This window comes from Myotis brandtii, unplaced genomic scaffold (assembly GCF_000412655.1).
Source record: "Myotis brandtii unplaced genomic scaffold, ASM41265v1 scaffold293, whole genome shotgun sequence".
NCBI classification, from domain to species: domain Eukaryota; kingdom Metazoa; phylum Chordata; class Mammalia; order Chiroptera; family Vespertilionidae; genus Myotis; species Myotis brandtii.
In genome coordinates, this window is record NW_005361201.1 from 696,773 (window position 1) to 713,494 (window position 16,722).

At 45.5% G+C, this 16,722-nt stretch overlaps 1 protein-coding gene across 3 annotated transcripts in view; it reads left to right on the forward strand.

Moving 5' to 3' along the window:
- The window catches only part of NAV2 (neuron navigator 2), a 365,341-nt gene that overhangs the window by 172,270 nt on the left and 176,349 nt on the right, over positions 1-16,722 (forward strand). For all 3 annotated transcript variants that reach the window (XM_005869395.2, XM_005869393.2, XM_005869394.2), the window contains one exon: positions 1,306-1,466. In XM_005869395.2, coding sequence (XP_005869457.1) covers positions 1,306-1,466 — 161 coding nt within the window. The remainder of the gene's footprint in view (positions 1-1,305; positions 1,467-16,722) is intronic.

The following is a 16,722-nucleotide window of genomic DNA, read 5'->3' on the forward strand; positions in this document are numbered from 1 at the left end:
AGTGGGAAGTGATGCGTCTGGGGGAAGAGCTCAGCCCCTTCCTTCTCTCCCAGCTCCCAGTCAGGGCACTGGGCCAGCTTCTTAACTGTACAAATTTATAGTCCTCTCACACCAGCTCATGTTCTCTGTTTACCCCCAACCATCTTTCTTGCTTGGCCAACAAGGAAAAGTTTCAAGTGATTGCCTGCTTATATCTAAAATGCTTCCAGACTGCAGACTTCTTTGGTGCTTGCAGATTTGCATGGAAAGAGAAAGCTGAAAGTTTTATGAGTTGAAAATTCAGACTTATCACTAGATCTAATGCTAGTCGGCTGGGGTTCCAGTGGCTTTTAAACACAGCTAAGTGGGCTTTACCAGAAAGATAGAACTAAATATTTCACCATTTATTCATCTTTCAGCTTTGATGATTGGAAACAGCCTGTTTAGTGGCCCCTCAACCAAAATTCTGACGTGGGGTCTTACCCTTAACTCTTTGGGGAATGGGCCACAATATCTTTAAACACACTGCAAAAAGGCCTGCTGAGTTTATTCCCCGAACCTCCCAAAATGAGGTGTTTTATTTAAAGGGAAAGTGTGTGTGTGTGTCTTTAGACTAACAGATTCCTCCTGGTTTCACAGAAAGAACATATGATTTGCTCCATCCACTGCACAAGAAGCTGGGCCTCAGCCCTAGAGTAATGCCAATGGAGACAGGTTGTCAGGTGTTGAAGGAAAATGTGTGTCTGAACAGTGTTTCCAGCCAGGCTGTACGTTTTCATTGCGGACGTGTTGGGTTCTGAGTGGTAGCAGTTTCCTTTCTAATTATTATAAGTTATATTTTTCTTAATATATGTCTGGATTATGGCAAACACCCTTTTCAGCACCTACCAGAAGCGATACACACTCAAGGCCAACAGTTTGGACTCTTAATGGGCCTTTATGTTCCACGCTTGATAGAATTAGAGAGGACATGGATTGGCCCCATTATAAAGTAAAAATATGCATCCAAGAAAAAAAGGAAGATGAGCTTTGTACTTTTAACCAGCAAGTATATTCGTGTAGTTATTTTTTCCCCTTCAAATTGTCTCCCTTTGCTTCAAGGAAAAAGGAAAACTGCTCACGTTTTGCTGTTGGAGTTTCCTGGGGTCCCTATTGGCCTAGTTGTTTGTTTGTAGTGGTTCCGCTAAATCCTTTGACCAGCAAACTTCCACAGACCCCGCATCTTGAATGGTTTCTTCTGCCTCCCGCATGGTTGCGGTTCCTTCTCCTGGGACACTTCTGTTCTTCTGAGACTGAACCTGTGACTCTGTTGCTTTTGCATTTTAGACTTCCAGGTCCTACCGCAAGGGTATCCGCTGCAGGCAGCGACGCCAAAACACGTGGAGGGTCGGCTGCTGCTAACAACCGACGCAGTCAGAGCTTTAACAACTATGACAAGTCCAAGCCAGTCACCTCCCCACCCCCACCGCCAAGCAGCCATGAGAAAGGTGAGTCACCTTCTTTGGGGTCCTTTTTGTCATCTTTCTTAGAGCAGATCCACTTCCTTTGGGGGAGTTGAGTCAGGGCAGGGTTGCTGATAGGGTGGTGGGGACAGGTCATAGGACATATTTGCCTGGCAGGAACTTTGTTAGCAAAGACATTAAGAGACATCACTGCCAGCGAGAATAGCTGTATTGGTCTGGGTGGGGCCCTTAAGAAACCTGGCTACAGATAGAAGCAATGTAGATTTGCAACTTAAAAATAAAGTTTCCTAGAGCATGCTCTGTAGAGTTGGTGGTTGTCCAGAGGGCAAGCTTCTTGGGCTGTGCATTTTGTGAGCTAATAGAGCTCTTTATCCGTCAGGAGTGATGTGAGGGGAGTTACAAGGAGTTTTCACCCTTTGAGAAAAGTCAGAAATGTGGATTGGCTTAATGAAGATCTTGACTACATATAAGGAGTAGGCAACATTGCTCTTAGTGTTCTGATGATGGAACTTTTACCAAAAAAGGGTATGATTTTTACTATACATAGCACTGAGCTTGTAGAATGGAGATAAAACGTGAGTGGCCCTGTGGGGGCTCTTGCACAGAGCCAGGGAAACAAACTTTTGCTTGCTTCAGTGTGTGTCTCGTTAGACACTGGAGAAACTGAGGCAGCTTAGAAGATTTTTCTTACTAGGCAGAGCTCTCCTTCATTTCTCCCAGGCAGCATTGTCTAGACTCGCTGGGAGGACATGCTCAGGGCTCTTACAAGCATTTCCTACCTCATGGTTGCTTCCTACAGTTTGTCCAGGATGTGCCCCTCTTCTCCTGGGACCCAGGAGAGCTTCCTCCCACTGCCTGAAGTGCCCCTGGAGCCTGGGCAGCCCTCCCACTGTGGATGAAATCAGAACCTCCCCACCCCCCGCCCCCCTCCAGCTCAGGATGACTTGGTTAATGGAGCTGGGTGTCCCTCCTCCCAGAACACCCTAGAGAATGCGCAGGGAATTTCTCTAAGGCTGACAGAGACACACGGCAGGAGTTTCCCAGACACGGCATTGGGAACTCTGCAACTAGCAGTGAAGCTATAACCAGTCTTGTCTCACCCAATCAAGACTGTGATCCAGCCCTTGGTTTCTGCCGCAAGCAAACCATTTTCCTTCTTTTCTCTCTTCCCCCCAACCTCTCCTCCCCTCCCCTCCCTCCTTTCTTCACAATGCCCAAGTGTGTTCTTTTTTAAAGTGTGTTCTTTTTAAAAGTGTGTTTAAATTACAGAAATAATATATGCTTTTAAACTGGTACAAGTATGTATCAAATAAAAGTTCTCCTTTATACGCTCCCTGAGGGATTCCAATATAAACCGCCCTATGCGTACCCTTCAGAACGCTCACCATATATTATGTCTCTGTGTGTGTACACACATATAAAATATATAGAAAGGTTTTGTTTTTTTATATATAAATAAATAGCTACATTTTATGAGTACCTACTATGTGCCTCACTGAATTCCCCCAAACCAGCTATGTTGATTTCTATTTTACAAAGGATGAAACCAAGGCAGAGAGAGGTTAAGTACTTGCTGAGGTCACCCAGAGATAGTGAGAGGTGTAGTGGGAAGTGAGCCCAGGCACTTTGATTCCAGAATCATGATTAATACTGTGCTTTTCATGGAAGCGGAAAGGAAAGGCTGGAGGCCTGATCCAGTAAAGGCTAGTTTGAGAGGTTCAGGTTGAGCTAGAGGGAGAGTTGAGAAGATGTTAGGGAAACCTGTACCCTCTGTTGGGCCAGCCTACCCTTGTCTCATGATCATTTAAGGAGAAACTGTCATGTAAAAATATGAAGGATGGTTGTGAAACCATAGTCCAAGAAATGGAGGAAATAAAGAGAAAGTCCTGTGGATGGAACAGGTGTGGGAGGATGCAGAGTTGGTGGCTGGAACCGTGTCCCAGTCCCTACCACATACCCAGGGCCACTGAGGCAGCCCAGCCAGTTGCTGTCCATCAGTGATGAGACAGCCACCAACCTACCTCTGTCCTGGGAAGGGGTTGCCATGTGTGCACCAAGCCAGAGAGCCGGGAGGCCTCTTAAAGGACTGTGGCTGTGACTAGGCATTGCCCGAGGGGTGGACTTTGGTGTCAGAAGTCATACTTAATTATCGAGCACATACTGTTTCCCAGGGACTTGGATGTTCACTTTCTTACTTGATCATCATAAACATGCTGTGACGTAAATATCACTCATCCAATTTTACAGATAAAAGACTAATTTAGTAACTTGTCTTTCCTGGTCATTGAGCCCTAGAATTCATATCCAGGTTCAACTCTGATTTGACCTCTGGCTCTGGCCTGAGCCCTTGGATCTCTGTAATGAGGATGCAGTGGAGTAATTCATGTGAGAATGTTTGGTGAGCTATGACGCTCACAAAGTCCTTTTAAGGATTCTGAAGGATAAAAACAATTGACCATGGTTCCAGGTGTGAGGGATCTGGGATAAAGCAGGCTTGGGGAAGATTGGATATTTTTATACTGAAACTTTTTCACCATCCTGGGGTGAAAAGTCAGTGTATTGTTGTATTTCCTCCTCCTTTCTTCATGGGCCCCTGTTCTCCCTTGAATCTGATCTTGATCACAGCTTATGAAGTAGCCAGGGTACACACAAAGTATAGTGCATGACAAGGGAACAGAAATAACTCAACCACCTGGCCATAAGAGAGCATCCTTCACTTGGAGAGAGACACACACTTGTGAGCAGATAAATTGTATTTCTTTGTGGCTGGTGCTGCAGTTGAGGTACGGACCACTTTCAGATGAGGTTTGTGATATAATCTCTTCACCTGTCCCTCATGTGAGTCAGTCAGGCCCTGGATGCATTGTTCTGGCATTCCACTCCTAGGTGAACCAACTCACAGATTTTTATATGTAACCCATTGACCCGGGAATTCCACGCCTACCAGTTGATCTAATCACATAAGTAAGTCAAGTGAGAATTTCAAATATTCTGTTAATAAATGACAAAAATATTTCAACACACAGACACATTTTTTAAAAGGAACTAAGAGGAATAAAAGGACATTGTAACAGGCAATTTTTTAAAGCCCTGGAGTGCTTTATACTTTGTGGGGAAATGCTAAAGGATTCCCAAGATTTCTTGTCCAGACATATAAGTCCCCTCTTGTCATCATCTATAAATTTAGTTCTGATTACAGCAAACAATCACCTGAAATGGGAGATGGAAGAAAAGCCATACTTCACCCAAAATTCCTTAGCTCGTTCCATGAGGTGACCAAGCACACAGCCGAGACATAAAAACCAGAAATGTTCCTGTACAGCACGACAGCCTGGTAATTTCCCTGGTTGTCATTATGGGTCCCCCGGTGAGGTCCGCCTGTGGTTCCCACCCCTCGCTCCTGCAGGCACGAGCAGGCTCAGCCTTGTCTGGCCTGGGGAGGTATCAGCGGGTTGCACTGCAGAGCAGGTTGAGGAATGCCGGACGCCCGGTGGCTGTTCTCTTCCTCTGTTGGCTCCGAGTGGCTCTGGGCTTCAGACCAGAATCACAGATTTTCAGGGGAGAGGAATTACCTGTCTTTTTCAGTATTTGTGATGTTATCTGTTTTCTCTTCCTCTTCTTTCCTCACATCCTCTGAATGGTTTAACGCTGCCAGATAGCAAATACATTGCGGAACTAGGTGGTCCGTCAGGTGGGTTTGAAATGTATCGTATTCCTAGACTGAATTCTGTGCATGTGGAAGATGTTTTCTTCTGAAGAATATGGTTTTCTTCGTTTTATAGAAAGTGTATCTTTATTACATTTTTGTTATAAAAATTATTTAACAATATTCAAACAACACAAATTTATTAAAAGAAAAACAACCCTACATAATCCCACCTTTCAGAAAAAGCCACTGTAGCTTCTGTATTTCTTCATGTCTATACTATCATCTTTTGGTAGATAAATTTTTCCTAATGTTAACTATTTGCCAGGTACTATTCTAAGTGCATTATAAGTAGCAGTTTGTTTAATTATTACAGGAGTAATATACACTTGCATACATACATACTCTCACACACATGTGCATATGACTTTTAAAATCTTATAAGTAAAATCAACAAATCAAGGATAGCTTTTCACAGGTCATTCTTTCTTCATAATAGTTGCATGGTGCTCAACCATATGAATTTACCTTAATATTTGTAATACTTGGTTTAGGTTGCTTCTATTTTTTTGATATTGTAAATAGTACTAAAATTAACATCCTTATAGATTTCTTTTGCATGTATACAACAGTTTCAGTGGAATTGCTGCATTAAAGGATATGCACATTTTGCAGTTGTTTTAACATTGCCAAATTTCCCTCCCAAAAGGTTATATCTATTTTTAATTCCCATCAACAGTGTATGAGGGGACTTGTTTCTCTACACACTTGACACCGCTTTTATTTTCATTCCCTTGGGCAGAAAATACTCTTTGAAATGAAGTAAATTATTTTAAGAAGCTATTTGAAATAAGACAAGATCACTGGCCATTTTTACTGACCTTTGCTATGAGTTACAACCAGTGACCTTGGCAGGGCACGAAAGCTCTTGAACTTGAAATCAAGCTCTCTCTCTGCTGGTTACCATGGCCTCACTCAAGGCACTCACCTTCTCCGGCCGTGGTTTCTTCTTCTGTAAAGTGAGCGTGGGGTTGTCCGTCACCATGTCACTGTGAAGTGTGAATGACTTCTTCAGGTTTCACTGGTCACATAGCCTTGTCAGATGGGCGCCCCGTTGGTGCTTCCTGGTAGGTTTCTTCCTCCGGTCTTCATTCTGTGCCCTCCCTTCCTCTTTGCTCACTCCGGCCTGTCACCAGGAAGGGGAGAGTCAGACATGGCTGGAGACAGAGTTTTACAGCCTTCAGCACGATGTCATGTCCGAGCCACATTAGGCCCATTGATCTAGAATCTCTATAAACTTGTCACTTTTTGTGGTTGGAACCAAGTGATTTATCTGAGTTAGTGATCGGGAGATGTAACCATGACTAAGCTGCCTTGCCCTGCCATTAGCCAGGATCCTGACATAAATTTAGACGAGATGGGATGAATTCAGTGGTCCGAGTCATACAGAAAAGACTATGGGTTGGGGTGCCTCTGTTTCTTGTTGTTTCATCTGTTCATTTTGTCATTCTTTATGTCCAGCATTTTGCTTGTTGTAGTGACAGAGAGAACTGAGACTGCTTTTTAGGGTCTCATAGCCTCAGGGGGCGGGAGGGAGGGGGAGGGCGGTGCTCTGTAATAGGGACACGCTCAAATTTTCGAGGAAAGAGATGAACATAGACAGGAAGGCTTGGGGAGGGCTTCAGAGAAGTGATGTCATTTGCGATGATTTCTCTCTCCAGAGTTTTGATGATAGAAAAGGCAGGGTCTCATAGCCTCAGGGGACGGGGCAGGAGGAGGGGGTGGTGGTGCTCTGTAATAGGGACACACTCAAAGTTGCGAGGAAAGAGATGAACATAGACAGGAAGGTTTGGGGAGGGCTTCAGAGAAGTGATGTCATTTGGGATGATTTCTCTCTCCAGAGTTTTGATGATAGAAAAGGAAGGGAAGGCTGGGAGGAATGACTCATCCTGCTGCTCTGGTCCAGGAGCTAATCTGAGAGGACATCTGCTGAGGTCACTCTATTAATAAACTCTCCTATGCAGGGCCTGTCAAGGGGAAACTTCTGCAAGATCATTTCATTGTTGGGGTAGGGCCTCCCTTGGTCATCAGGAGACCTCTGCCATTCCAGAGCTGTGCACCATCAGAGCTCAGCAGGTGATCATCTCTGTAGGTATCAGCTGTGGAGTCACCATACCCTCCAACCAGAGGCCCTTGGAGTCTGAGGGCTTAGAAAGCCAGCCTAGACGTTTGAACTAGGGGGTAGCGTTGAACTTGAAGAAGTCTCTGGGGGATTGTCTGGAAATGGAACTCAGTGAACCATTAGGCCAGCTGTTGAGGCCAGGCAGGCAGGATGAATTAGAAGCTACCAAACTTAGGGACCTCACATGACATAGGAGGGAAAAAAGCCTAATATGTATGAGAAGTTGCACCCATCTCTTGAGCCAGAATAGTTATCCAGGGAGAAGAGGTTTATGGTCCTTTAGTTTAAAAAAAAAGTATTTAGCTTGCAGACAGACAACTAACTGAGTGAGTTCTGGCCCTGCCATTTCCCAGGGGTGTGGTTTTGGGCAAATGTAATGCTCACCAGGGCATCTGCTCAGTCACCCTGGGAAGAGCATTCCAGGTTACACACAGCTCTGTTCCACCAGAAGGACATAGGTAGGAATCATAGGTGGCTGGCAGGGCAGGGCAGGTGTTTCTGTTCCAGTGGAGTGGTCCTTGCAGCAGCCCGCACCGCCATCCAGGTGATATTGCTGCCCCCTCCCACCTCAGGTGACAGCTCAGGTGTGAGGGTACCAGACTCTCATAGGGCAGGTGCAGGAGTCACTTTAGCTTAAAACCCACATGCCCACAGGAGCCAGGACTTCTTATAACAGCTCCATATGCATAACTTCCAGGGTTTCCCAAAGGACTAGCCCGATTAGTAGAGTCACAAATGATGGTGTGTTCCCCAAGAAGGACTTAGACTTCAGTTATAGCTCTTCCCAGTCCAGATGGGTTTCACTCTCCAGGGTCATTTTCACCATGAGCAATGTTGCTTAGTAACAGCTGACATTCTGTCTTTATCACGTTTCCAGAGGAACAGTGTTGCCAGGTTAGCCCAAGGTCAAATTCTCACGAAGAAGGGGAAAAGCTTCTGTTCATCCTTTTCCAACACGAGTCAGCTCACTTCTCAGAGATTCAGTGCATTTGCCTGTGAAGTGGCAACAGGCTGATGTAGTCCATGTGATGGGAGAAAATTAGATGTGATGCTTTCTTTCTAATTTTTTTATAGCCCAATTCAAGTTTTCTGTACCTGTCACCTCTGTTGCTCATAGACATTTCCATGAAGGGGGTGACTTTTTTCTGATAGCTGGAGTTGGTGACATTGTGGGTTTCCTTGGCGTGGCATGAAAAAGTTGCCAAGTTCTGATCTTTTGAGATGTTGTATCCTCACTTCGTTTGCTCTCTGTGGATGGTGCCCTTTCATTGAGCGGGTGGAGCTCAATGCCTCCTGAGTAAAGGCAGGTTTCATTGTTCTAGTTTGCATGTCATACCATTTTCCTTTTGTAATAAATTATTCACTTTGTCTGACTGAATAGATGAAAAGACCCAAAACACATGGCCCTGCTCTCCAAAATAATGCCTAAACAGTCGCATTTTCCCACTCCCACACAGTATATGCAGGCTGCCCATATGTGACCTCAGAGGGAACAGGTCCAGAGTGGTAGGTCTCTGTTAAGTCTGAAGCTCCAGTCCCATGATCTGGGGAGACAGTCAATTCGGGATTCTAGACTGTTGTTTCTCAAAGTATGATTGATGGACCATCGACACCATCTTCTCTTGAGGTCATTGCTAAAATCCCAAATCCTGAGGCTTTGCAAACATTGTCCTAATTCAGATTTCTGAGTGAGAGCCCGTAGGCTGCTCTCACACCCCTGTCAATCTCAAAGCACTGAAGGTTGAGAACCCCTCTCCTGGGAAGGGCTGCTTGGCCACCTTCTAACTGCCCTTCGGTTCTCAGCTCTCCCGTGCAGTGTGTTGTGTTGGGGAATGGAAGACACCCAGACTACTACCTGGTATAGAGCAGGAGCTGAGTAAATAGGAAACCATTTATATTTGCATGTAAATTTTGCTGTACATGTATTTAAATTCATCCTCAGAACTAGCAGCTTCTACTGTAAACTGAACTTGACTTGCATAGGTCTTCATGTCTTCATTTGGTTTTGTCCTCTCTTGCCTCACGAATCTTTAGTGAAGTTCTGATTTTAGTTTTTTAAAATGTCAGGGCTGCCTTGTTTTTGTTGAGATAATAGTAAATAAGGAATAGGATTTTGGTTCCATGCAGAAAATCAGAAAAGAGAGTATCCTTGTGGGGTTTAGAGACGGTAGCAGAAGGAATACAATGCAAGGAGGGTGCTCCCAGGGAGAGGGTCAGCTCATTTTCCCCTGATTGGACAGTCGTCTTCTGGCTCTTGCCCTACTCAGCCCTTGAAGAGCTTGGTGTTAACTCTGTAGGAGGAAGGGTGAGCCCTAGGGAAGTACCTAGAGAGGAGCCCGAGGGGTGCACCATCCTTCTGATACTCCATCCTAGACCTTGTCCTTAATCTCTACCGTTACACTAAAGTCCATGAAGGCAAAAGCAGTTGTATCTTTGAAAACCATTTTCTTGATCTCCTGTGTAATTCAGAAGAGCCGTGAGAGGACACTCATCAATTCCTTTAATGTGTGAAATTAATAACCTGTACAGCAATGCCATCCTTAGCTCCGGATGAGAAGGATATAAGGGACAGTCTCTCTGGGCACCTTTGAAAACCATTTTCTTGATATCCTGTGTAATTCAGAAGAGCCGTGAGAGGAGACTCATCAATCCCTTTAATGTGTGAAATTAATAACCTGTATAGCAATGCCATCCTTAGCTCCGGATGAGAAGGATATAACCATGGTTGCCTTTCTGTAACTACGGGTGTGTTTCCCAGCCAATGTGCGAGCTGTGGTTCTGCCATATATTCTTTCTCTGGCTTTTTATGTTAGGGAGAATGAGTAGAGGAAAGAGAGAAAATATATCATTTAGGAAGATGAAATCTATTTTGATTTGTCTTGTGTCAGGAAGATGACTAGTTGATGCTCCTCCTATCTCCAGGTGATAAATCTGATAGAGCATTTCATTTGCTTCCGTCTGCTGTGGAAAGCGTCGCAGATACACGGATTCAGTTTAATTTCAAGGCCCATTGGTAGGGGAAGTATTTACATCTCTGCATGCTCTCCTAGTCATTTTTATCCAGGTGTCATCTGCAGTCTGGGCTGAGTTTAGTCATTGATTTAAATGTTCTTTTTAAAAAGTAATTTTCTTTTCCAAGTGAGGTATGTGACAGTGTTCATCAGCACGAGAAGGTAAACATGTTTTAGGAATTACCTTTTCACAATGCAAAGTATAAGAACAGGATGCTGGTCAGAACCAGAGAGACTCCGGAACCACACAACCGAACAGGTCTGTAGCTGTAACAACTATTGAGGAGTTTCCTGTGAGCACATACATGGCTGCCTCTGTGCTGAGGACATGGCTCCTCGGGCTTAAATGAACCTTTACATGATAAAATGCCAGGTTTTCAGCTGCCGCTGGCCTCCATGATTCTGTCAGTATGTGCCATTCATTAGGATTTCAATACCAGGAATTCCAACCCATGTACCAGGGACCCATCTTCTGATGAGGATGTCAGAGGAGGGATAACTGAGAATATTCATCACCAAGAGAGTGGTCACAGCATGTCCACGTTGTGAGTCTCTGCTGCCCTCTACTGCCCAGGTTTTGTATCACACCTCTGACCAGAGCCTTGGTGTCCAACCTGGCTTTCTCAGGGCACTCTGTTTCGGAAAATAAAAGACTTCACACTCTAAATATTTTTCTTCCAGACAGGGCCTTCCCCACATTTGTTTCCTCAGTTTGTCATAATGCCTGTGGCCTGAAGAAACCCACACTGTGGGCGTGATCCGGTTCTGGTGGCATGGTGGAAAACTTTCGGGTGGTGAGGAAGCCAGAGCTAAGTGTGGTCTTCACAAGGCTCCCACCCCTCCCCTCAGCGCTGCCAGCTGGGGGATTCAAGAATCGGGTCTGGCTCGGAGGAGGAGGGTCCTTGGAGGCACTGGGAGAGTTTTGCTGCGAGGAAAGTTACACTACACTTGGCTTCATTTTCAAGAGGCACCTCATTTCAACCAGACTGTATGGCATGGAGTCAATGAGTCTCCCCTCTTGATTATGCATCCTGTCCTCCGGACTCAATCTGTCATCTATTCAGCACACTTCGGGGGCCTTCTATGTCTCAGGCATCATACTAGTCACTAAATATTCAAAAATGAAAATGAGATAATGGTCTCTGTCCTCGTGGGACTTACAGTCTGGTGGAAGAGACAGATATTAAACAAAACGCAGATAGTCTCATTACACTTTGTGGTAACTGCTTAGCAGGAAGGTTAGGCGCTCTGAGGGAGAGTGAAGGAGGGATGAACTTGATTGTCTGGATGAGGTAGAACCTCATCAAGTGAGACCCAGGGACGAAGTTTGCAGGGGTCCTCGGTGCTCAGAACACCACTCTCCCACCCAGTGGTTAGAAACAAAGGATGTTTTTGGAACAGTTTTACGGAGAAAAAACAATTTCCTTTTCCAATGAAGATCTGTATCCTGGGCCAGTGTTTTTTGGTCTCTGGCCTCAGAGGGTAGAACTAAAAAAAATTACAAGGAGACAAACATTGGCTCCATCAATAATAATAATGATGATGATGATGATAGTAACTATTTCACCTTCCTCACAGCTGAACAGGCTGTCGTGGGAGTAGGGAGTTCCCTGAGCCCAGAGGAACCGAGCAGAGGCTAGCAGCTAGCTGATCACTTGCTGAGGTTACTAGAGGTAAGGTTTTATATTAGTAGGTATGTCAGAGTAAATAGACTCTAAGATCCCTTGCACATAGAGGATTTGATGGTCTCAGGCACAGGATAGAGTTTGTGTGGTCTTCGTAGGTCCTGGGAAGGCCTGATACTGGCCTGTATCCCCCACAGTTTATTAAAGTTCCCAACGCCCCGCCTTCGGATTGGCTCCTTTGAAGGTCTTCATTCATTCCAAAAATGCCCTTGATTCTTGATTGTGCTGCAGTTCATGCAGATAGTGGGCTGTGTACAGTTTGTGGTGACTTCTTGAACTCCATGTACACACTTAAGGAAGACTTCTCCCTTAATTTCAGATAAGTTGTCTTGAATTTGCCAAGCTTATGCTCTGAGGCCATCAGAAAGGCCACCGGCTAGGATCCCCGCCATGTGGAAGAAGCCATGACTACTGAGGGAGGAGTTATTCATGGCTGGTTGCAGCCATTTAACACTTGGATTCATTTCCTTGCCCTCTCCTAAGAAGAGCCAGCTATAAATAACTACAGGCAGTTCTCCATGCAGGATTATTTTTCCCAAAAACCTATTTCACATACATGCTGAAGGGGGCAGCATTTCTTCATTAGGGAAAACCAGGGAGAGAGCCCACCTTACAGGGAAGAAACCAGGCTCTGGCCCTTTCGTAATAAACCTGCCTAGGGAACCAGGGGCCTTATATTAAATGCATCTGGTTCTGAGTCAACGCCAGTGGGTACCTGTGAAGGAGAGTGACTTCTCCATGTAGACATACATGCTGGGGCCAGGGTTGTAATCAGGGCTGCCTACCTCCAAGCTGTTGCTCTGTTAGCCTAATTCTGAGCCATTTCTGTGTCAAACCCTTTCTTCAGAAATAGTGATTATTTCCCCCAGTGCATCATGGAACCTGTTACTGCCTAGGAAACGGTAAGTAATAGTGAAGCTTGTGGTAGCTAATCTTTTTCTGGACCCTCCAGCCTTGATACAATTGGCTTGTTGACACCTATCTCCCCAGGTCCTAAACATTATGGTTTCAGGTATTCATTTGGCCCAGCCAGCATGGCTCAATAGTTGAACATCGACCTATGAACCAGGAGGTCATGGTTCGATTCCCGAGCAGGACACATGCCTGCATTATGGGCTCGATCCCCAGTATGGGGTGTGCAGAAGGCACTGATCAATGATTCTCTCTCATTATTGATGTTTCTATCTCTCTTTCTCCCTTCCTCTCTGAAATCAATTAAAATATAGTTTAAAAAATAGTAGCCATTTGTTAGTTCTCGAAAGGCTATAGGTTGACGGGACAGCTCTGCCGAGGTGTGCCAGGCTCCGGTGATCTTGGTTGGCCTTGCTCATGCGTCAGAGGTTGTCTGGGTGGTTGATTGGATGCTGGCTGGTCTGTGCTGAGATAACCCAGCTTTTTCTACCTGATCTTTCATCCTCCAGTACTCTAGTCGAGGCTCTTCTCTTAGTGGTGGATGAGTTCCAAGGTAGAGGGTTAAAGTGTACAAGGCCCTGAGGTCTAAGCTCTGAAAAGGGGCTTCAGTTCTTGTTGCTTTATTCTGCTGGCCAAGACACGTCACATGGCCTGCCCAGATGCATAGGGGTGGCAAAACTGCCTATTGAGGGAGGTACTGCAAAGTCGCATTACAAAGCATATGTGAGGCAGAGAGGGACAGAGACTTGGGCTGGTTTTGCAGTCAATCTACCACAATACCGTGTATAAGTTGGGGCCAATAAATATGTATTATGGATTGATTTCACTTGTCAAACTAATAGTCTGTAGTCACTGCAGTTGCATGAAAATGGGAATACTCTGAGCTCATAAAAGGTAAGCTAAGACACATTTATAGTTCCCTACAAATATGGGGGTGTGTGGCTCTGAGAGCTCTCAGTAGGAGAGTGGCTGAAACATCCTTGCTACTCTAGTCTCACAGAACTTCTCTCTGACTAGCAGATATAATCCATTCATCGAGGGGACACAAGCTCTGCTTGCTTTATGAGGTCCCTTTGGCCAAGGTAGGAACTACCTTTGAAAGTAACATCTTGCAAAATAGGCCCGGCTCTGCTTAAGCCTGTTCTCAGGCCTTTGGGATCCTTGACCCTCAGATACCCAGGCTCTTTTACTTTTTTTTTCCCATACAAAATGGCATAAGTTGTCATGTGATGAAAATGGTCAGGACCCCAGGGGTCTAGTCCCAGCAATTCCACTTGATGGCCATGTAAATTTGATGGATTATTTGACATCTCTCAACTTTCAGTTCCTCCGCTCCAAAATAGACATGAGAATAGCACCAACCTCATAAAGCTATCGTGAGGATGACATGAGACGGAACATATGAACAGCTGAACTGGGAACCCCAAAGAGCCACTTCTCCACTCCTGGTGTGTTGCCTCAGATCAAAAGTCTAAAGCAACCACCTAACCACATCTTGCTTTGCTGCATCTCTTCTGGGCAATGTTCGTTGAAGGATGGTTTTGAAAACCAAGGGACTGAAAAACACAGTGACCCTCACTAAAAGAACAGCTTGTTAGCAAGTGAACATTTATCAGAGTTTAGTAAATATCCGTCCACCTGGTTATCTTTTGCTCCTGTATCTTAGAAATGTAACCTATTGATTCTTGAAATCCCCCCACTGCCACTCATTGAGAAGGGGGAATTCAAGACAAAAGCATTGATTTAGACAAGCAAACATATCGGAAGAAGCATTTGTTAGGTTGTCTTTCTTTTTAAATAAATTGGCTACTAAAGTAGAGGAAAGCAGATATACCTTTCAGTGGAGTTTTAAACAAAAGGATATTAGCCAACTTAATTATATTCCTTTAAAACAACTTTAAAAGTTCATGATTGATGACTTTTGCACAGTGTTGTGGAACAAAGGGCCCTTTGATTAGTAAAGGGTTTTTTTTTTTCTGAATGTAATTCCTTTTTTTGTTGTTTGTCCGTCAGTCATCTTTTAGTCTGGACTCTCTGATCATCTTAATCCACCCAAACCCACAATTTGAAACAACCTGCTGCCCGGTTTGTGGGAGCTGGTGACTGAAGCATCTTTGGTCAGTAGAGGAAAAGCACTGCGGCTGAACCGACGAACAACCCCAGGAAAGGCCTGGAGCGATGCGGGGGTGGCGGTTTCTGCGCCCCCTTCTGCCTGAGCATGCCAGGGTGCCACGGCTCTGGCCTTGGGGTGTCGTCAGCCTTAGTGGTCATGTCTTGGCACATGAAGTAGCCACTGCTGGCCGGAAACTGGTTAGGACTGTTCAGTCTCATTAAGGAGCCCCTCAGATCACCTTCTGGCATGAAACGCTCCAGAAATCATCAAAGGGCTGAGGTAGAGGCTGGATTCCTTGAAGTGCGTCCAAAGGCTTTGGCATATCTGCCTTTTGGATGAGCTTAACTAAACAGAGCGCCTTTCAGGCCTGGAGGGGAGAGTTGGGGGGAGCTCCCTGGCACTGAGAGCAGCACTGAGGTGGGGGTGGCCAGGGCAGGAGGAGGAGTTAGCTGTAACTCCCTCCCTTCTCTCCCTCCCCCTCCCAAGAGCTGTTCCTGGCTCTCACTCTCTGCTATGAGGGTAACTTCCCAACGCCAGGAGGAGCAGGGAGCACATCTGGACTTAGGTACTGTCTGCAGGGAAGGCAGTATCCCATATCTGTGCTGTCTAATGTGACCGCCACTAGCTCTGGGTGGCTGTTAAGCACTTGACCTGTGGCTGGTGACATGAGGAATTGATAACAGACATTTAATATATGCAATGTTAATTTATGTAAATGGCCATACACAGGTAGTGGCTACAGTATCTGACAGCACAGCTCTGGGTAGTAGTTTAGTGAGCAACCAGAGGGTCTGCTGTTGAGTCTGCCATAAAAAAGTGGCTTCCTAGCCCAGTTGATGTGGCTCAGTGATTGAGCATCAACCTATGAACCAGGAGGGCACAGTTCAATTTCTGTCAGGGCACATGCCAGGGTTGTGGGCTCAATCCCCACTGTGGGGTGTGCAGGAGGCAGTCGATCAGTGATTCTCTTTCATCATTGATGTTCCTCTCCCTCCCTCTCTGAAATCAATAAGAATGAATATATATATTTTAAGAGTGGCTTCCTAGTCACAAAAGACCAATTATTTTGAGTCCATTTATATGAAATGTCCAGAATAGGCAAATCTATGTCAACAGAAAGTAGATGATGAGTGGTTGCCAGGGGTAGCAGTTGGGCTGGGTATGTGTGCGGAGGAGGTGACTACTAATGGGTACGGAGGTTTTGTGTGTTGTTGTTCTTTTGCTGTAATTTTTAAGAATTAGATGGTGGTGCTGGTTTGCACCAAAACCATGGAATCATACACTGTGAGTGGGTGAGGGTTAGGGCATGTGGATTATATCTTAAAGTGGTTGAAACAAACCGCCGTTTTCATGCCATAGTCAAGCCAGTGTGCTGACCTCAGCTCCGCCCCTGCCCAGTGCTCCTGGTTACGTGCCTCCCCCTCCCTGGGCCTCAGTTTCCCCTCGATTAAAATGAAGGTGTTGCCTTTGCGTCAAAGGCAGCAGAGAAGAGAATTTCTGGTCCTCCTCTCCCTTTACTTCCATCCAGTTCCGATGGGATGGTCCCTGGGGTGGAGACTGAGCCCCCTCTTTCTGGGAACCCAAATTCAGAAGCTGCCCCAGTTCCAGGAGAGCCCCAGGCAGCCGGCAGCTTTGAGGCAGGTAACGGGCTGCCCTGCCCCACCCAGTCCCTCTGGAACCGTGGTGTAGAGAGCCTTTGGTGCAGGTTTGGGAATTTTAAATGACAGCTGA